The sequence below is a fragment of the Gavialis gangeticus genome, unplaced genomic scaffold (assembly GCF_001723915.1).
Source record: "Gavialis gangeticus isolate Ggan-Ray unplaced genomic scaffold, GavGan_comp1, whole genome shotgun sequence".
NCBI classification, from domain to species: domain Eukaryota; kingdom Metazoa; phylum Chordata; order Crocodylia; family Gavialidae; genus Gavialis; species Gavialis gangeticus.
The window spans coordinates 76,604,235-76,626,753 of record NW_017729025.1 but is presented as its reverse complement, the minus strand read 5'-3'; the positions used below and the strand labels follow the sequence as shown (position 1 = coordinate 76,626,753).

The window sequence follows — 22,519 nt, the reverse complement described above, 5'->3', positions numbered from 1 at the left end:
ATCTGCTGCCAAGCATACAGGGGACCCCCCCCCCCAGCACAGCGATCAGCCGCAGGGGGACCCTGGGTGCTCTCCCCCGACCCCAGAAGGCACCAGTCACCAAGCCAGGGGTGGGGGGGGTCCCCCACGTGCTCTCCAATGGATCCAGAAGTGGACCGGAAGTACTTCTGGTCCACGTCTGGGTCCACCACCGAGCACGCAGAGGACCACCCCCACACTCCTGTGTGACACTCCATCCACCCCACCATCTCAGCATTCGCAAGCTGCGCCTGGTACCTTGAGGTATATAGAAAAAACATATAAAACCATGTCTATGACTGAATCTCTCCAAATCAATTTGGAGAGATTAATGGGTCTCCCGATTCAATTCAGATTCAGAGATTCAGCCACTGAATTGGGCCATATCTCCTCCAGATCAAATCAGCGGCCAAACCTTTGCACAGCCCTAGTAAACATCACTACATAACCATGCCATTGTTACTGCACAGCAACTCAAGGGACTGCACACACAGTATCTAAGGTGCACTAATGACAGTGTAGACATGCCCAGTGACACTTTACTGCTGAGCTAATTAGTCAATTCCTCAGTAAAGCACACATGCAGATGCACCCTGTCACACTAAAACACTACAGCTTTCTGTGTAGCTGTATATATTTCTGTAGAACAGTGGGGATCAACTTTTTTGGCAGACATGCCACAAATCAGTCTTGCATCCTCCCCAAGTACTGCCCATATCCCCTTCCCTGCCCAAACTGCTACTTTGTTTTCTGTTCCCAATTTGGAGCTCCCTACTTGATCTGCTGCTTTTGCTTTCTGGTTCCTTCCCTGTGCTCCCTGCACAATTTGCTGCTTTGGGGCATTTATACACATTCTTTTTTTCCAGCACAACACCAGAGATCTGCCACTTTGGAGCAGACTCAATTAATCAAGTCTGGTCTACACACAAGGTGAAGTGAACTGCACTGCACTGCATGCTGTTGTATAAGTGGTGAAATGCATGTCGGCACACAGAAAATAGTGGTGCACTTTTGAACTAAAGCACCTCCAAAATGTTTTAGTTCAAAAGCACATCGCTTCCATTTTCTCAGTGCTGACACACATTTTGCCACTTATACAACTGCAAGTGTAAAAATACCCTTGGTTTGTGCTTCCAGACCTATCTGCTGTTGTGCTGCCTGTCATGACCCCAATCTGCCATGTGCCACATACAGAAGGTACCGATGCCACTTATGACACCCATGCCACTGTTATAGAAGTTTCAGGCAGCTTAGCATTCTGGTTCCCACAGGATTCACTATTATATTTGTTATCAGTTTACACAGTGTGCTTCTTATATCTGTCTTGGGTTTTGAAGAATAAAAATTTTAAAGATCATAAAGGTTGGTCTAAATCCAATCTCTAGCCATTTAGATAGCTAAAATATTAATACCAATGCCTCTGTACCTAATCTAGGATTCAAACAATTCTTCCTGCAATATAAGAAATTTTGGTTACAGTAATTCATTGTGTATAATAGAATCAGTATGCCTTTACCTGGCACTACTACATACTGGGCATGTCTACACACGTGGTTTGCTGTGCAGTAGACTAATTTACTGCACAGTAAAGTGTTACTGTCTACACAAGCTCAGCAATTGAGTCAATGTAGACTAGTTTATAGCACTGTTGGATAGTCCTGTCAGACACAGGTACTATCTGATGGTGGAGTACATTACTGCACTTTAACACAGATGTAAATAATGACATTAGTTTACTTCAGCTCAAATTGCACTGGCATTTATTCAGTTGCATTAATTGCATGTGTAGATGTGCCCAGTGTTTACTTTGCCAGAAAATCAGGCCTTATAGTCTAACCATCAGTGGCATAACATGGGGAAGGGAAGCAGGATACATGCCCCAGGGGAAGGGGAAGGGGAAAGCTGCCAGCTGTCTCCCTCGCTGCCTGGCTCTATGACACATTGCTAGTGCAGACAATGTATGTCATAGAAAATCAGGTGTTTTGGGAATCATTTCATAGAACAGCAGTTACATTTGCTACAGCTGGAGGGAGACCTAGCTCCTCTGGATTTTTTTGCCCTTTTCACATAGGGCAAAAAGATGGAATGAATGTTTCCCACCCCCAAGCAGCAGCAAATTCCACTGCCATCTGAGAGAACCAAAATTCCCAGAATGCCTTGCACATCCCACCTCTCTACTTCACAGTATTCCTGAGCCTGCAAGTTAGAAGTTAGGCAGCAAGGAGGAGAGGAAGGGTAAGAGATAGGTGCTTAGAGCACATTTTTCCATGTTATGCTTCTGCTAACAATAAATGACCTGTGCTCAGGGTTGACTTATATTTCCCTTCATGCATCTAAATAGCATATTTTTAGCCAAGTAAATGGCACTTACATATAGGTAATAATTCTTTGACTCCATCTGTGTGCACATATAATTATGTTTATATATGTACATGGTACATGCAGACTGAGCTTACTCAGTACAATATGTGCTTGCTGGGCACATATGTCGCTACCTGTGCATTTGTATTGTGGAAATATACCTGTGTCTAAGTCACAATAATGCAGGTAGATAGAAACCCATAACTTAGGGGTTTTAAACTCTGCAGAAGGAGGGGAGCCCTCCCATGTTTTATGCCCAAGAGCTAAGTGGTGATGGTACTTATTCAGGAAGCTGGACACCCAGGTTCTATGCCAGGGAATATTTGTATCTACTTCTAACTTTTTAGCACAGTACTGGAATTACCACATGGCATAGTAGGTATCATCCAGACTCCCTTTCCTGTGCTCCATTTGAAACTGCCTTCCTGGGCAGCCAAGAGAGAGAGTTATGTGGAGACAGGAGGACTAAAGCATGTGATAGAAGGTCTGTGGATCAAAGAGCTGGCAGCTGCCCTTGAAGGGCAGAGCCCCTGGGTTCTAGTCTCAAGCCTTGTACTGCAATTTGCCCAGGATCTTGTGTTGGAACTAGTATATAAATTTTAGAAAGACATATTTGTTTTTGCACATGTAGTTTCCAAAGTGCTTCATCAGCCATACTAAATGTTTTGTCAGTTATATTATTAAAATGTAAAATAAGCCAGATTTAGGCCTTAAGTGAAGGTGTAGGATTGAAGCTTTTTCTTAGATAAGGATCCATTGGTCTCTGATGAATAACTAGTTACCAGATCACAGTAGCACTTAAAAATATATACAGACAGTTTCATCCCCTTCTACATTCTTGTGTTTTCCTTTGTCTCTCTGAAATCCCAGATGTCTGCTAGCTAGCTCCAGTGGATCAATCATGGTGGGCTCCATGCAGTTCATTGGGGAGGTATTTCACTTTAGCTGCAGTATGGTATGCAGTGTGCAGTTGATGATAATTAAAAGCTTATTGTAGAGCCATATAGAACTGTGAGCTCTGCCTTTTTAATTTTCTCTCCTTTCCCCTCTTCCAACCCCTTTTACTTTTCTTAGTTTCCTTTTTTATAAATAATTGTATTTATGTAACTAAACATTTATCTTTTTCTCAGTGCACATTTAGCTGGTACAAGTATTAAGAATACATTAATACTGCATGACATCTGACATTCTGACACAAATCAACCTTACATACTTCAAGAAAGTTATGTTCTGATTCTTTACTATACAAGCTGACTTGGTTAATCTAAAATATATGTTACTTTTAAATATGAATCCTTACTTACCCAATTCTTTTTTTTTTAATGTCCTCACAAAAAATAAAATCTGTTCAGAACAATATGTATTCAAAGTAGAACTGTGGATTATAGAAGAATGCCATTTTGTTTGAAATGCTTAGAGGAGTACTTTAAATACAAAATTACTTTGTCAGTTAAGTAAAAGTTGAAAAAAATCTGAATTGTAGGTTTAATTAAAGAGCTCTGTGGACAAAAATATATATATAAAAACAAATATACAAAAATATATGAACAAAATATTTAAAAGGGATTTGCAAATAGCTTTTTTTAGTAATTCAGGTACATGTGTTTAGTTACTTGGCACATCCCAGTCAAAATCCCCAGCTTTGGCTATAGCCAACACCCAGTAAGGAAGGTGAACTTACTCCTCCCCCTGTGCATATAGTAAGAGGAAGGGAAAATCATTAATTCCCAGTCCCATGTGGCAGCCAATGAAGCCCAGAAGCATGGAAAATACCTATAGTACAGCATACACATAGCTACCCCTAGATTATCCCTGACCAATGCTTGTCCAGCCTCTTCTTAAACACCTCCAATGATGGAGATTCCACAGATTCCCTAGGCAGTCTCTTTTACCGCCTCACTGTTTAACCCACTTTGTGCAATCTAAACCTGCTTTGCAACTTCAAGCCATTGGTCTGCATTCTTCTCTGTGCAAAAAGAGAAAGTGTTTTTCTTCTCTTTTATGGCAGCCCTTCAGGTATTTTTGCTGCTAGCATGCACCTCATCCCCAAGTTGAATATGCCTAATGCCTTCTGCCTTTCCTGCAGTTCAGCAGCTGGTTCTGGCCAGAAACACCAACATCTTTTTTTTTTCCTTTTAAGGAACACCTGATATTATTTCATTCCAACTTTTTACTATGCTTCAAAGACAGAAACAGATTCCATAACCACTGTATTCTCACTCATCTTTCAGTTGTAAGTCATCTTGTCCAAATTAAATTCATGTTGTTATACAGTGGAAGTCATAGCATAGTCACTGACATGAAGTGAACTAAAACAGGGATAGCCAACCTATGGCACAAGTGCCACAAGTAGCACGGACAGCCTCTGTATGTGGCACACATCAGATCAGATAGGAGACAGGCAACATAGAAGCCCTCTAAGGCAGGAAGCACAAAGCAGAAGGTGTACAAAGTAGGGAGGGCAGGGAGTACAAAGTTGTGAACAAAAAGCAGAGCAGCATATTGGGCAGAGGAGGGGGATCTGAGTGACACAAGGAGGACCCAGAGCTAATTTGTGCCTGCCAAAAAAGTTTGGCCCCCAGTGAGTTAGATGATCGTTACTTACGCAAATTATAATCATGGCTAGAGATTCCAATCAAGATTAGAACACTAATGAATAGAGAGGATCCCTCATTGAAAAAGTATAGTATCTTTATTAAAACAAGACTAAACAAAGTGGTTTGATATCTTTTGTCCACTCACTTATCTTGATGAGATATTTTTTCAGCTCCTATTGGTCAGCTTGGTATTTGGCTACCTGGAATAATTTAATATCACCTGCAAAGCTTGAGATTTCACTATATTACCCCCATTTCCATTGTGAAAATACTGAACAAAACTGGACTTATCACAAGTTCCTGCAGGACCCTGCTTTTGATCATTCTTCATCCTAAAAAATGACCATGTATCCAATTTGGCCCAAAAATAACCATTCAATCCATCTTTGGCCCATTTTTACTATCTAGAAAAAAAAAGGAGTTGGAAAGCTTGGGAACTGAAGATGCATTAAAGTGTTGTCTCATTGTCTATATCTATTTGAAAATGTGTTAAGTATTATTCTTTACATAAATCAGGATGAAATTATATGTCTATGAGTCAGAGTTAAGGCTTCTTGTGGCAAGTGTAGTATTTAAGTGAATGTATTTGATCAGTAAACTTTTCAACACTTGCAAAGAGACTTAGGAACTTGGGATCTAAAGTCAATTCAACATAATACCAAAATCAGTTTTGAAACTGCGGTTTCCGTACTTTTGAAAATGTGGCCCTTTATTTATATTACCTTCACTTCTTTCTATATTATCAATATTTTATAACACTCAGCTTTTAGTTTTACTATTCTGGCATGTAGTTTTTGTAGGTGTTATGTTACCTATGCCGTTCACACTATGATGACAAATATTTTTATCAGAAAATTCCTATTTATTTAAAATAAGTGTTATAAGTTATCCTAAAAGGATCAATCAGCAACATTTTATGTGCATAAAAATTTATGTACTGTAAGTAGATTCACCACATAAATGTTTAAGTGCATAGGTGTTTATGTACTTGAAGCAATTGCATGCACTAAAGTTAATGTAAATCCTATTTAAAAAATCAGCTGGCATTTCCTATATAACACAAGTTTCATTGAATTGTAATGGAATTGGGGCATCCCAATTCCCTCCCTTAGATTGCTCCCTTAGTTTGCTTTGAATATCCTGAATTTCATGGATTTATACTGTTTATAGCTCCTCAAAAATACCCATGGCATTGCACCTCACCCAAAAACACTTTCAAGACTAGCAAACTTTACATAGACTAGCAAGCTTTGCATAGACTTGATCTAAAAGATTATACATAGAGACCTACTTAATTTGCTGCTCCATGGAAATCACAAAATTGGGCATTGTTTATCAAATCAAGCAATGTCTGCAATATCTGCAAAAAAAACACCCACTTAATAAAAATAAAATGTTGACTCCCCAGTGGGAGCCATTAGATCTGGCTACACAGCTCATAGAGGGCTTGAGAGGGGTTGAAGGGGAGCAGCCAAGATGGCAGCCACTTCCACTCCTCACCACTGATTGGCTGAGAGGGCTGCCTGTTCACCCCTCTCCATCAATCACCAGCCAAGAGCGGAATCAAACAATGAACAGCCCTCTTGGCCATTCAGCAGCAAGGGGTGTGGCCATATGATGGGCAATCCCCTCAACCAATAGGTGGTGAGGGGCAGGGCTGCTGAGGCCTCTCAGCCAATTAAAGGCATGGGAGATCCCTGTCACAATAAGCCCATGAAAGTTACAGCTGGCCCTGTGATAGCCTGTGAAAACAACAAGGTGCCTTCCCAATTTTGGGTAGGTCCCTAATTATAAACTAAGGATACTAGTTCTTCTCTCACACCAAATTGCATTGTCTCTTGTTTTCATGCTTACTAGGGCTGTGTGAAGCTTCAGTCCCTGATTCGATTCAGCAGACATTTGGCCTGATTCACTGGCCGAATCTCCAAATCCGAATTGAATCAGAGGACCCTTTAATCTCTCCAAATTGATTCAGAACCTTCTGAATAGATTCAGAGAGATTTGGACAGATCCAGTGCTTCGAACGTAGATACCGCTTTAAATGACTTTTCTACATACCTCTAGGTAGCAGGGGCTCTGAATGCTGCAGTGCTGGGGCAGATGCAGCATCCCACAGAAGCACAGGGGGCTCCCAGCACACTCAGCTGTGGACCAGACATACTTCCAGTCCACTTCTGGGTCCACTGGGGAGTGCGCTGGGGTGTCCCCCCCATTTCCCCCTGGCTCGGTGACTGGTGCCTCTTGGGTCTGGGGAGGGTCACCTGGGGTCCCCCTGCAGCCTATCACCGAGCCAGGGGAAGCATGGGAGGGCCCCCAGCGCACTCCCCAGCAGACCAGGAAGTTGACCAGAGGTACTTCCAGTCCACTTCCAAGTTCACTGCCGAGCACGCTGGAGAGCCCCCTGTGCTCCTGTGGGACGCTCCATGCACCCCAGCACCACAGCAATCACAAGCTGTGCTGCTACCTCAAGGTATGTAGAAAAACAGTTTTAAAGCTGTGCCTGTGTTTGAATCTCTGATTCACTGAATCAGCATCGAATCTTCAGATTCAGCTGAATCGAATCAGAGACAGTGATCCGAATCAACAGATTGAATCACTGTCCCTGATTCAGGCTAGACCTGAATCGAATAGGGTCTGTTTCACACAGCCTTAAGCTTACCTGCAACATACCTAAGCCACACAGAATTTGTAATCTCACAGACACAAGTGTACTGTTTTAAAGCTACCCTTTCCTTGTGTGCATTGTAGAACCAGCATTTGCACCCGAGATGTGTTTCAACTGGAAAAATCAAAGGTGTCTAGCTGAAAGGGAGGTAGAAATATGACAATAAAAAGTACTGTCTCCACAGGCATTAAATTGCAATGTTATGTCAACTTGAGAAAAATAGTTTAGAAAAGATACGTACTTTAATGTATAAAATGTGCATAGTTTTACCTCTTGATCATGCTAAAGTGGGATGTCTTTTAAAGTGGTATTTTTTCACCATATTTTTAAAATGTTTTCAGGAAAGTAGCCATCCTAACAGAAGTTAGTATTTTTCATGCTTGTTCAAGGAACAGTATAGTTGGAAGTACCTGATGCCACTGCTTCTTCATCTTAAAAAAAAAAGCAGGGGGAGGTAAATGTCAAGTAATTTGTGTCAGGTGTATGATCTAAATGAAAGTCCATCAATCATTTTTTGGCCCTTTAGTGCAATGATTATCATATCAAAGACACAGAAAGACATTAAAGATAATGGCTTTTCTGTTGTCTATTATCTCTAACTGGCTTCAAGTAATTATTAGCATGTGTTCTCATTTAACATGAGTGTCAATATTTTGAATGAAGAGCATTTTTTAAGTAAAAGGGATATATCTGTCAGCAAGTTTTTTTGTCTATCTGGTAAATGAGAAACTATAATTAATGCATTTTGTGTTTCTGCAAGAAAGGCAGATATTGCAGAATAGCAATTTCACAGGTTTTGAAACACAAGATTTGCCTTCACCTCTGCACAGAGGCAATAAACAGTGTTCAAAGCTGAGCAGATGGAATGAAATTCTGGTGCATGCTCTTCCTAGGTGCTTTTACTTTGTCATTATTCTTAGTGCATAATATTGTGTATTGCTGAGAAGAGTGTACACAACATTCCCTTGTCTACCACTAAGTTATAAATATGATCTCATGTAAGCTATAGAAATGTTTATATTCATACTTTTATGAACCTGATAGCAAAACAAATATTGAGATAAATGTGTCTTCATTTCTTTTCTGCTCTGTTATTTTGGGGAGATGCCATTTGCTTGTTCATTTTAAATGGGTTTTTTTTAGGATAATAGACTTCTTTCATCTTTTAGTATTTAAGTGGAATGCCTCTTTCACTTATCATAGTACTTATGAGTATCATAAAAAATATTCAGATGTGGGGGTTAAATATTGCCCTGCTTGGAGTGGAGGTAGAAGGGATAATAGATGGTCTTCTTAATCCAGGATATAATAGGGTGTGTGACAGAAGAATGTACTGGCGACATACTTAGATATGCATCTGAATAGAGTTTTAGTAAACTCCTGATAGGTAGATGTTGTTCACTGCAAAAACAAAGTAATGGCTGAAAGTGGCCATTATACACTATGATTTACAGGCCAAAATATTAGTTTATGGATTTGAATAAGAAAAGACCTTGCACCACAAAGTTGGGAAGGATTTAGCCTTTACTCACTAAAATAAACTAATTCTGTGCAGTAGTGCCCTGGATAAAATGGAGGCATAACAGTTAGATAGAATACTTAAACTTTATATATATACACCCAGGATATATTTTTGGCTGCATTAGAGTAACACCTTTTAATGGTAATGACAATAATTAATATGAATATATTAAAGGTTCAGTATGTCTTCACTTCTAAATTAGATGATAAAAAGCAAAGCAACATAAAAAGAACACTTGTTTGCCTCAAATTAAGTAGCCAAATAGCATTCAAAATGGCCAGCCAGTAGGCGCCACTTAGGACAAATTATATCATGGACCAAGAGATATAAGGAATGAAGCAACAGCAACAGTCACATTCTTGTCATTGGGCCAGAAGACACTGTGTCCATTTCAGTGATGTGTTCATTCTCTAAAGGAGAGACAGACAGCTGGCTGCCATGTCCAATACTCAGTCAGCTTTGCCAGCTGGCACAACAGCATCAACTGGCATCAGCTAAGATATAAGAAGCTTACCTGTCACTGTCAGCCACAGGCAAGACCCAAACTGCTGAGAAGGGATTGGTGCCAGGTTATCTTTTACAAACATAGAACAAATGTAACAGGATTGTCTTTGCAAACTCCTATTTAATTGCTCTGTACTTTTTCATGGCCTGGAGTAGGAATATGTTCTCTTTCTACCTTTTGTACATATTTATAGTCCCTCATCACAAACGTCCCCCGAGTCAGCAATAATGAAAGGAAAATTAAATATTTCCTATTTTTAATATTGATTATATGCTGGGGAGTTGCAGAATTCTCTTGTTCCTCACTGGTTCCAAAGTATGATGACAACATTTCTAATGTAAATGTATAGCATTACAACAGGGATTTTAGCATACTTTAGCATTGCACATAAGCTATTCTGCTGTCTTCTTGGTGCCATTCTTTGATATCTAATGAATAAAATATTAGTCTTTAGCCAGAGATTTGGTTTGGCTGGAGCTATTTCAGGTAGTCTGAGTCTACTCTCGTCTCTGGTAATTGTGACCATGTGTATTTTTTCTATAGGGTTTTTAAAACAATTTGAACCTCTATTTACATTTAAATTATGTAGCATTAATTTTTTTTACTGAAATTACAAGGGGGGAAAACTAGCTTAGCAATGTGAGTTAATTTCATCATATCTGGAGAGCATATCAACAATTTTCTGAAGTACCCTAATGCACTGGTTTCAAATATCATATTTTCTGTATGAGGTATAGTCTGGAAAAGTTTTGCCTCAAACTAGGCATGTCTAATGGGGTTTATGACAACCTATGAATTTGCCCCTGAACAGGGTCAACTTGGAGGTCAGTAAATGCTATACAAATTGCATACTACTCGAGCCTATAATTATCCCTGTTAGAAGTTAATGTGCTGCCAAGTTCAGCAGACTCGTATACAGCTTCAGAAATGACCATGATAAACTAGGCACTCCCTAACATTTACCCCAGAACAGTCACATTTTACAGGAGGGGATGCATGCAAAGTATTCATATACAGTAATTTGTAGCCAAGTCATTTTGTCTGTTTGTGTGCTGGGGAAATTCAGAACATGAATTCTGGCTTGTTCCAAGAAAACATTTAAAATAAATTAACGTTGTATTCTTTTTTTAATAGCTAACATACAATATCATAAATATAGGCTGGGAAGAGTTTCAGGATATGTTTTATTTGCAGCGTTGGCATAAAATATGTTATGCGTAGCATAACAAGCTTTCATTAAATAGTGTAGTGAGCCTTTACTGCACAATCATAAATAACTTTTAATTTCCTTGTTGGAGGCACTATATATTCTTATTTGTTTGTGAAGTGTCAAGCACATGTTTGGTACTTGATAAATAATAATTAACTGTGTATTTAGTCAGACAAAATTGTTAGTAGCCCAGTGGTTCTCAACCTTTTTAGACTCAAGGCACTTCTTGATAGGCTCAAGGCACCCTTCGGAAAATGTGAGCTCTTAAGTTTTCACTCTATATTGACTACAGGAAATTAATAGAGCAATTAATCTGTTGCAAAGAACTCAAGAAGACCACAACAGGTCAGAATATTTTCAACCCTGTGGATTCATATTTGAAAACTCTGGGTTTATCTTATGAATCGTGATTGCACATCTAACAGTGCTAACATTGTGTGGCACCCCACAGCTCCCATGGGATATCAAAGCATCCCATGGTGCCATGGCACCTCCAATTTTATATTTTTGATTGGCTGAGTGACTATACTATTAAATGACCCAGAACAAAACCAGAAGACACTTCAGAGCATGGGAATAAACAGGTCTATTGTTATCTTTATTGCCAAGGCTACTAAAAAGTATTGTTGGAGGAACAAAACTCATTTGTTCTTTGAGTTTTGGGGAAATGTGACTGTTTTCATTTTACATTTGAATCCCTTTGGTACTTCTGGGTGAACTGGTAAGATTAAAATTGAACTTCTTACAGAATTTCTCAAAATGTACTTCTACACTGTGAACCTGTTACACATTTACTCTCACAAGTTTTATTGAAATACAGATTAAAGGAGATCAGGGTTTGATGATGCATATGTAAAATGGGTTTAAGAATACAGACCTCCTTTTTAACAGCCTTTGAGATATGCCAGTGAAAAGTGTTATGAAAGAGCTAAGCATTATTACTAGTAATAGTTAAGTGGGGAAGCAGGTAGCCAGGTAAGTCGAGAAAGCACAAGCAGGAGGTGGCAACAGGGGATGTCTTCTCATTCTTCCTGAGAAAGTAGGGCAATTGGCTGGTTATCTCGGGTGTCTGTACTTGAATGCACAGAGCCTGGGAAACAAGTATAAAACTGGAGGTAGAGGCTGTTGAAAGCCTCTGGGTTAGGGTCGGAGGGCAAAGCAACAAGGGTGACATCATGGTGGGTGACCCCCAGACCAAGAACATGAAGTAGATAAGGCTTTCTTCAAACAGCTAGTGGAAGTTTCCCAGTCACAGCCCCTGATTCTCACTGGGGACTTCAGTGACCCTGACATCTGCGGGGAGAATAATACAACACTGTGCAATCAATTCAGGAAGTTTTTGAAGAGTATTAGAGGCAACTTCCTACTACAAGTGTTCAAGTGGCCAACTAGGGACCATGCTCTTCTTGACCTGGGAACAAACAGGGAAGACTTAGTGGGGAATGTAGAAGTGGATGGCACCTTGAGCAGCAGTGACCATGAGATGGTTGAGTTCAGGATCCTGAGGAAAGGGAGAAAGGAAGGAAGGAGAGAAGCAAAGTATAGACCCTGGACTTCATAAAAGCAGACTTCAACTCACTGAGGAAACTGATGGGCAGGATCCCTGGGAGGGCATTCTGAGGGGGAAAGGAGTCCAGGAGAGCTGGTTGAACTTTAAGAAACCTTACTGAGGGTACAAGAATAAACCATCCTGATCCACAGGAAGATTACCTAGTATGGCAAAAGACCAGCTTGGCTTAGCAGGGAACTCTTCAATGAGATAAAACACAAAAAGCAGTTTACAAGAAGTGGAAACTTGGAGAATGACTAGGGAGGAGTATAAGAGAATTGCTCGGGCATGCAGGGATGAAATTAGGAAGGCCAAAGTGCAACTGGAGTTGCAGCTAGCAAGGTACATGAAGGATAATAAGAAGGGTTTCTACAAGTATGTCAGCAACAAGAGGAAGATGCTTGAATTTTGGGGAAGTTAATTTCTGGATTGAATTTTGTGACATGTTCCTCTCATTCCTCTCTGATGGAACAAATCCAAACCACAAAGAAGCCAAAATGTATGGGGAGGTTTGTTTGAGATCCAAGATTAGTCTCTCTCCTAACAGCTGAGCTAAACCTCCAAAATAGTGAAGATTTATCTTTCATTATTGTAGTTCTGAATTTATCTGCACATTGAATTTAATATATTCATGAATCTGTATTTTTTCTGCATTTTAATATGCTATAGTCAACTCGCCCAACTCCCATCCACCAAGAAAAGAGAAGTTGGGTTTAAATTTAACACTTCAGCACACATAATCTAACATTCAAAACATGAAGAAAGTCCTCCACTCCTTCTGGGATTACAGAGATTTAGAGGCAACATACTCAGTCATTACTGGAAAGAACTCTGAAGCAACCTCTAAGTTGTTTAAGAGTTGTGTTGAGAAGGAACAAGAGGAAGTTCTGTCCAGCTGTCCTGTTCATCTTAGCAAGATCATTTATTGAGAAATGAGTCCCATGAGTCTGTGAGATGGGGTTGCAGTGAAATAAAAGTTAGAAGATAATGTGAAGGCTTTCATACATACTCAGAAATCTTGCACCCCAGTGCCTTGCTCTTAATGGGTGTTGGTGGGAAGAAGGTATATTGGTGAACAAAGGTTCATTTTTTTTTCCCCCTTATTAGTAGGTATAATGTACCAAATAATGGATGATCTTCCCTTACTGGTATAAATTAATGTTTCCAACTGAATTGTATTACCACCTTTATGTTCAGTCCAAGATTTGCAGATTCTTTTGAAGTGAAATCTATGTTAAAGCTTAAATAATTTGAACTAGCATTTATCTTGTCACCTATATTCATAGGTGTAGAAGGCCAAGAGAAAATTATGGGATCATAGGAGATTAGGGGTGAAAGAGACCTCACAGGGTCATATAACCTAGCCCCCAGCTCAAGGGAAGACCATCCCTGCTTAGATAATCCCAGCCAAGTGTCTGTCCAACCTGCCCTTGAAGATGTCCAAGGATGGAGATTCCACAGTTTCTCTAGTAGCCTGTTCCAGTGTTCGACCACCCAGACAGTCAGAAAGTTTCTCCTAATCTCCATCCTAAATTTCCCCTGCTGAATGTAGTCAGAGCTTTATATCACATTTAATCAATAAAAATGGTTGAGCAACATTAAATTCAGCTCACAGATCAGCTTTTTAGCTCTTTGCCAATAACAAAAGTTCCTGTAGATTAGTCATTTGGATCCACAAAATCATTTCATTTCTTCATTCCAGATTATCAAATTGCTGGATGGAAAGAGATCCCAAACTGTAGGAATTTTGATATCCAGTTTGCATCTGGAAATGAAGGATATTCAACAAGGTGAGTGTTACACCAATCTCAGTATCCCTTTTATATGTATATATTTTTTCATACCTTTACTAATAAAGAATTCTAGAGAAAAATGAATGCTTTTCTATATGATCTGCATATAATAATATTTTTTCCAGCAAAATTCATGCAAATGAATAATTTCTTGTGGTTTTCTTATTTGACTTGGATCTAATTTAATCTGAAATTTAAACATAGCTCTTTGCACTATTAATTATTTGACTTTCCATTTTACATGTTGCATCCAATCCAGGGTTCTTTCAGAGCTGTTTTATATTGTCTCCTTTCTATGTTTCATTCCCTTTTAACCCCTCCCATTGAGGGGAGGTCAGGAGAATTTACAGATAAATATTTGGGATTTCAAATGAATGCTCTATATTTGTTAGATTTTAATTTTTGGCTTCAGTATCTACATATATGAAAGTGTATAAATATATTAAACATATCCCATACTGAAAATACCAAAACCATATGACAACCAGAAAGGTAAACACTGGGTGGTATATTTTTTAAACAGGAAACTACTCTTTCTGTAAGTTCTGTCATTGATAGCCAACTATATGTCTATAAATATGAATTTTTCAAGGTATATGGTTCGGTAGGAACTGTGTGCCTTATTAGCTAAACAAGACTAAAGAAAGAATAGTAAAATGCCTATATTAAAAACACGGGAAAAAGCATGTTCACTGAACAAGTCCTGAGAAGTGCTAAGCTGAAGTCAGTTTTTCTTGCCATTCTTTACCCTCCATGACATGCAAACACTAATTTGATATTCAAGGGTATTGCAGGGTGTTCAGCTGCTGCTGGCACTGATTATTTTTAATTTTGGAACAACAGTGAGATATTTTAGCATTTTTTTAAAAAAAACACGTGCATTATGTAACAGGGCCTTACAGATGACTAAGAAGAAACAGAAGGGACAAAACCTTGAGCCAGCCTGTAGTGTGTCAGAGATATACTGATGGGTGTTAGCTGTAGTTATGAATTTTGTGGATAGTTTGCTGGCAAGGGTAATAAAGGGCAGCAGTTGTAACATAAAAAGTCTGTGAAAATCTTAACTCAAGTGTCTTGAAAGACATTTTCATGATCTCCTATTTCATGCTGTGATAGGTCTTATAGATAAGCTATTTGTTCTTCAGAGCACTGATGAATTTTTTTATGTCTCTAAATCATATTGGTGCTATTAATAGTGATCTATGTGGAGACCCTACTGGTTAAAAAAACATCAACAACCTAGGAATCGCACAGACCCCCAAACTAAATGAAGATAACTTAGACTTATTATAATGCTGACAGTAATGGCTATGCTCAATGCTTATTCCTCTTCTCTGTGCTGCTATTCTCAGCCTGCTTCTCAGGCTTGGCGTTAACTACCTGATTTTATTCCATTCTTTCCACTGCAGCGGAGCCTTTCCTCTTGATAAAAGATTGACTTATTTGTAAGATTCCTAGTTTCAAACTGTTAAGTAGAAAAAGGCCATTTTATAAAGTAACTCATTCATGAAGCAGACAAGAAATAGAAATTCTGTTTCTAGTCTGCAAAAGAAAAATGTATTTTTCATAAAAATGGAATTTTCTGTCAAAACCTGAAATAAAACATTTTAATAATTTTTTACTCATTTTTTACTACATCTTGCAGGGTAGCAAAGTCAGCTGCGAGATAAGTTAGGAGTCTCTGGTGACCAGCTAGAGGGGCAACTCAAATTGGAACAGATGAACATGGAATAAAGCAAAATAAAATACCCAGTTTTATTGGAAGTAGTTATAAAAAAAATTGGGTTAAAAATGTAATCAAAATCAGTGTAGTTTTGTAAAATGTTTCACTTTTGACAAAATACAAAATTGTTTACTACAAAATACGTTTCGCTAAGATATTTTGACTAGCTAGTCTCATGAGTGCCCTGGTATGATATTATATTCCTGAGTTCAGATTCTTCAGAATGGTGACCATCTCATGGTAGTAAGCTGTCATCTATAATCCAAATATCATGGGGGTTTTGTTTTGTTTTGGGTGGGGGGTGAGGTTGCGGAAGTAATGATAATTATTTTAAAAGGTTTATAAAGTATAAACCATACATAAATGACCAAACAAACCAAACAGCGCCAAGCGAAGATTTATTTATAATACTCCATTTTTCCTGGATTCACCTAGCACTAGACCCTTTAAAAATAGGTGTAGTGATGCCTAAAGAAATTAACCTGCAATAATATCTGTGGTAACACTAATGCTACTACAGTATGAAGACTTGCCGCATCCATGTAGAAGCATACAAATTTATACAGAATATAAAAAAGAGCAGTTACAAGAATACTTAAATAGTTCATAAGGAGGTTGTGAGTTTTCTGCTTATAAGACCTCCACATCTCCACTCACTTTAAGTCAAGAAATGAGCATACGTCCTATTCTTCAGATAGTTCAGTAGTGGCAGCATATGTAACTGGCTGTCTGGCGTGCAGATGTTTCAGTTTTCATTTGATAACTAGCCAACAAACAGGCAGCAGCCACATTTGTAGGAGGGAATCTCCCACAGATGTTTCTGAGTAAGTGAAGTTCACACTCTGAGAATAAATAGCCTTCTTGCTCTCAAGGTACAAGCTAGACCATTGACAACCCAGAGATAACCACTAAGTAAACTGTTTAGCATAAAAATAATATTTCAGTGATGCAGGCTGATGGGGAGGGGGGCAGGGGGAGGCATAGAAATTAGCTTGCTATGTTATAGTCATTTTCTGTTAATTAAAAATTTGCCTCGTTTCCATTATGCTCTCCAAAACTCAAAATATGTGCTTTCTTCTGTTTGTTGAACTGCACAAAGACAATTGCAGAGATGCCATTTCCAGTGGACTGTTCAGACTCTTCATTTACATTTAAAACTCAAAGTCTTCTAGTAGTAGGTCCTGAAAATCAAAGAGTTTAGACATGTTATGAAACTTTTTTGTGATAACTTTTTAAAATCTTGCTAAAATTTGGGGGGAAGGCTCAGTGAGTTCTTCCTAAACCTGAAAATAAATTTGAATGTGGGGTGCTTTTGGGATGTGCCAATATGTTTGCTATTCTAAATTGGCAAACCAGGGGTAGGAAGCCTGTGGCTCAGAGCTGTCTGTGTGGTTTGGTTGTTAAAATATTACAGCTCACTTCATGACCAGGTGGATTCAGTTTTGTTGCTAATTGTATGTGCATGTGTGAGAGGCCATTCAGGAGCACTTCCCCAATATCTTATAATCCCACCTTCTGCTCAGTCCCAATAGTGTCCCAGAGTTTCCAATATCAGTATTCAGCAGTAACAGGGTGGAGCAAATAACAATTCTTTGCTGTGATTTAGCTATTCCCCAATCCCGTCCCTGCTACTTCTAATTCGCCACTTTGATCCTTGCTCCACAAATCACTGGCAAAAATAGATAGAAGTCCAGTTCCACAAAGAGACCTAAGTGCTTAAAATGAGATTTGAACAGTATTTAGACACAGGGATCCAGTTGTATAATCCTGCTCTTAAATCCATAGGTGTCTGCAATTTAGCCAGTCAAGTTAGAAACCTAAAGCTCTCCCACTGTGTGTGCCCAGAATCATCTCAATCTTGTCAATGCCAAGCGTGTTAGTGCTTGTTTCATGTCAAAACCTTACTAGGGATCGACTGACTTGGTATCCCCCTGCCTGTGCTTAAAGCATGCCTGCAGAATCAGACTCTTCACAGAACACTGATGGCTACTGCTTTGTTTGGCAAGAGGAAACAGAAGGTGGTCATGGTATCCCCTGCTTTGTACAGTAGAAACATGTTAGATCCCTAAGCCAGGATGAAAGAAACTTGGGTTAAGGTCATCCTCTGCCTCAAATAGTAAAAATCCTCATTTCCCACCTCCCAAGAAAATGTCCTAACTGCAGACTCCAAGACTCTAAGAATAGTCCAAGATTTATGCTCTGGCATCTCTGAATCAATGATGGTAGATTCCAGGGAGGGTAATGAACATGGGATAGATCATCCTAGATATACCCAGTTTAATGGTCTTCTTCTAAGCAGGGCTGTCCAGCTGGCAGCCTGCAGCCCATGGGTCAGATGGATCACTAACTTGAATGGCAGCAGGAGATGAAGTCTCTGGGGACACCCTCCCTCCTCTGACTGCCACTTCCAGTCTCCACCCCAGGAGACGGGGCAAGTGTGCTTGATAAAGAGCTGACAGTGACTCTGGGGCTGCCCAGGGAGGGGGGTTATGTCCACACACTGCAGTGGTGGGGGTTGTCCATGTAGGCACATGGTGCAGTGGCAGAGAGGTTCCCAGTGCAGTGGTGGGAGGGTACAGGTGTGCACACAAGCACACAGTGCAACAGAGGGGTGGGGGGAAAGTCCATGTGCATCACCAATTCTGTGGCCCATGCCTCAACTGGTGAGGTCTAAGTGGTAAGCAGCCTCCGTTAGTGTGGCCCTTCAGGACTTAGAAGTTGGATAGCTCTCCTCTAAAGCATGCACTCCTGCCACTGTCAGAGACACAATACGAGACTGGACTGTTGTTATTAAGCTGTTCCTAGGTGAAGACTGTCTTTACCGTTCCTATTGAATCTGTTCCATTTTGCAAGGATTCATAGGGCCAGTGAGAGAGTGAGCCATGTGTTTGTAGTCTAGTGGTGCACACTAGTGGTTGCTCCAGGGGTGCTAGCAAAAAGACCTGGGTTGCAATTGATAATCATATACAATGCTAGGATTTTATCCAATGTTTGCTTAACTTAAAATGCATTATATCTTTTGGCATTTTCCTTTTGAAAACTAGGGGTTTTTTAATTTTCAATAAATATGATACATGGAGCACCAATTACAATTATTAAATCAAAGTGTCAGGGACCAACATAATAATGGTACCAAGGCAGCTGTGACTTATTTATTGCACACTAGAAAATATACTCAGCTTCAATAACTAGCTAAATTAGCTGCTTATGGGTACACTTCTCAGATGATGGAGAAAATTAATTATCCATAGATAAGATGAACTTAGGTAAAATTTTCTCTACAACATTTCTGTCATATCTCCCTAATCCCTACCATATCCACTAGATCATCACAGACATTCAGATAGTATAGTTACTTTGCTATCCCTTGAGTAAAATTTATTCTATCAGTCATAATACTCAGGTGGTTAAAATGTTGCTCTAATTCAGATTCCTCTGTTGGATGTTTAAGAGGAGACCCAACATGAGATAGACATAACTAATTTTTCTGCCGTAAAATTTTGCATTTTTTATTTGATAACAACTTTGTAGTGAGGTTTTTAAAAAAGTATGACAAGGTAGGCTGCCACTGAAATGTAAATCATGCATACCCAGAAAGATTAGGTGGAAAGATTAAACTGGACTTATCAGAGCTAGGATCTAGTCTTCTTTTCTGTTTGGAAGATCTAACAGCTGCTAAAAGAAAAACATATCCTACTAGGTAACAGGTTCATTCAGTTCCTTCATTTTAATTGAGATAGTTCAAGAAATGTTTTGTAATAAATTAAAATAAGTCATGGCCAAGTTATGAGACATAAACTGCTTCTTTTTATTTCTTTTCTTAAAAGATTTTTTAAATAAAAAGAAATAAAGACATGTGGAGATGTAGTTGATGCTTTGTGATGCTAAATTGAAAATAAATCTGTTCTTCTGGGGTTAGAAATTGCTGCATGAGGAAGGTGCCCTTTAAATTGGTAAAAGTATCTTAACTGAAAATAAAAGTTAAAAATAATCTTACATTAACTAGCAGAAGTGTTTACAAATCAGTAAAAAGTCTATATTATCTATTGTATCATTTTCAGTATTAAATCAAAACCATAAAGAACTTCCATAGCTTTATATAGTGCTTCTAATTATCAAGTGTGTGTATGATTTTTAGGCAGACAGGGTTCTTTGGGTAAATCTGATCTATTTTATTAGACCAACTTAAATAGTTGTAAAAAAATTTCCTAGCAAGCTTTCTGGTTTAAAAACCCTCCATCAGGACGCCATGCTGATGGAAAATACATGGGAGAGACCAAACAACAACTGACACCGGAATGAATGCACACCAGAAATCTATTGAAGACAATAATACCCAGTTACCAGTGGGGGCACATTTCTCACAGGAAAACCACTCTCTCTCCAATCTCTCAGTTCTAATCCTCAAAGGGAATTTACAAAACATTTTTCACAAATGAGCCTATGAACTTCACTTCATCAACCTCCTGGATACAAAAAATCATGGACGAAATATAGACATTGGATTTATGACACATTATAACCTGCCTGACATCTTACTCCCCAGGTACCTCTCCACTATTTACCTGCTACATTCACCTCCCCCCTTCCCCCCCAGCTGTCTCTCACTCACTGACCCTCAGTTTACATCTTCACTGACTGCCGTTCTTGCATACATACCAGCCTCTGGCCTCTTTACTATTCATTTCATCCAGGAAGAGCACACACCAACTGCAGATGCTTCCTCAGCCTGATAAAGGGTTTTTAACTCTGAAAGCTTGCTAAGAAAAATTTTCCCAACTATTTAAGTTGGTCTAATAAAAGATATCAGATTCACCCTGTCACAGGGTCACGCAGGTGCCCTGTGCCTAGAAAGGGTTAAGGGCAGCTGCCAATCATCAGGGCAACCTAGGTGACGGTTGCTAGGGCAACTGGGCTGGTCAGGTGACCAGAAGGGGGCAGGGCTGGGCCTTTATAAACAGCCTAGGCCAGAGCCTAGTTTGTAGTTCCCTTCTGGTAGCCTAAGGGGCAGGACCTCTGTAGTAGAACTGAGTGGAGTGAAGCTGATGGTTGCAGTCTGATCACCCAAGTGGTTACAACATGGTAAGGGTGGAGAGCACCCTGACAGGGCGGCTATGTCAAGAAGGCTGAGTGCGCTTAATCCTATGTTTGTACTAGGAAGCTTGTTGTCACATGACAGCCAGGAGGCTTATTGTTTCATTATAGCTGTTTGGTTTATGGTTCTGTTGTGGTAGTTGTGTAAATACCGGAGGACTGGGTGAGACTATAGGGGTGTGAGGAGGCCTCACAGGAGTTCCCCAGCAGTTTGGGGGTTCCTAGTGCCCTGTGTGGGCGCAGCAGTCGTGCTAGGCATGGCACAGTTGTATGGTGCCGAGGCGGCGCAGCAGATGGGGGGGGTTGACCCCATCCCTGGACGGGTGATAGTTGTGAGACCCGAGCAGGGGAGAGGACCCCGGCAAAGGGGCAGGGGGCCAGGCATGGCTTAGGCCACCTGAGCTCCACTGACGGTGCACCAGTGAGAAGCCTGAGGGCGGCTCGTGTCTGGCCACGACAGAGAGGGGGCCACACGAGCGGAAGCTCCAGGTGGGTGTTGCTAAGGACCCCGGCAAAGGGGCAGGGGGCCAGGCACGGCTTAGGCCACCTTTACTTTAAGCCATGTGATCATAAATGATCCCACTAGTGTACATGTTCACCAGGAGCCTCACGGGGAGCCCAATTTAAGTAAGTTGGAGTGAGGCAAGAGACAGGTGGAATCAGGGAAATAGCAAGTGCATGGGATGGGGTTGGCGGGTCCGGGTCAGGGGGTTGGTGGGATCAGGAGGCTGGCAGGTCTGCTGAGAGGAATGTCTATGCAGGGGTGGTGAATCAGGTGGCTAAAAATAGCCTGGCAACATGGGGGTTAAGACTGGGAAAGCCTAGCTGCTCACTCCAGCCCTGCACGCCAAATGTGTACAAACATTTTTAGATCAGGCTAACCTTATCCCAGTCTAATTTAGTTCATCTCGGCTGAACTAAGATTAGACTAGCCATGTTTTGCCTAATCTAGCCTTCCTGAGCATCTGTATAGATCGGCACTTAGATTGACCTAACCTAGTCAGGTCAATCTAAGGGTAACATCAGTATGTATCCAATATGACACACAAATCATTCACATACTGGAGTAGAATAAAATGAACTCAGTAATGATGTGCTTTCTCAAATGATTGGTCCAGTAAACAGTATGTCCTTCACAACCATACCCTCTATCCGTTAGATTGTCTTTTGATTGTGAGCCTTGGAAAAGTATAGAAAATACACTGCCTGGGATACCTTAAGTTATGTATTATGCAAAACACTATGTTAAAGTTATTTTATTTTGAGGTGTATGAGAACCATTGGCTATTAATTTTTAGGCAGTTGGTATGGGTTTTTTTTTTTTAAAGGAAAGTCTGATGGTGTGAATGTGCCTCTCAAATATTTGTGCAGGAGTGTGCATTCCTGCCCATTTCAGCTGGTGGTGGGAAAGCAGCCAAGACTACCATTTTTTCTCAATCATTTGGTTTGCCTAATTTACCCCAACCCCCCCTCCACCATCCT

At 40.0% G+C, this 22,519-nt stretch overlaps 1 protein-coding gene across 1 annotated transcript in view; it reads left to right on the top strand.

Annotated features, from left to right (window-relative positions):
- FMN1 (formin 1) overlaps positions 1-22,519 on the top strand; it is a 303,131-nt gene that overhangs the window by 152,940 nt on the left and 127,672 nt on the right. Inside the window, exon 6 of the mRNA XM_019518964.1 lies at positions 14,130-14,217. Coding sequence (XP_019374509.1) covers positions 14,130-14,217 — 88 coding nt within the window. The remainder of the gene's footprint in view (positions 1-14,129; positions 14,218-22,519) is intronic.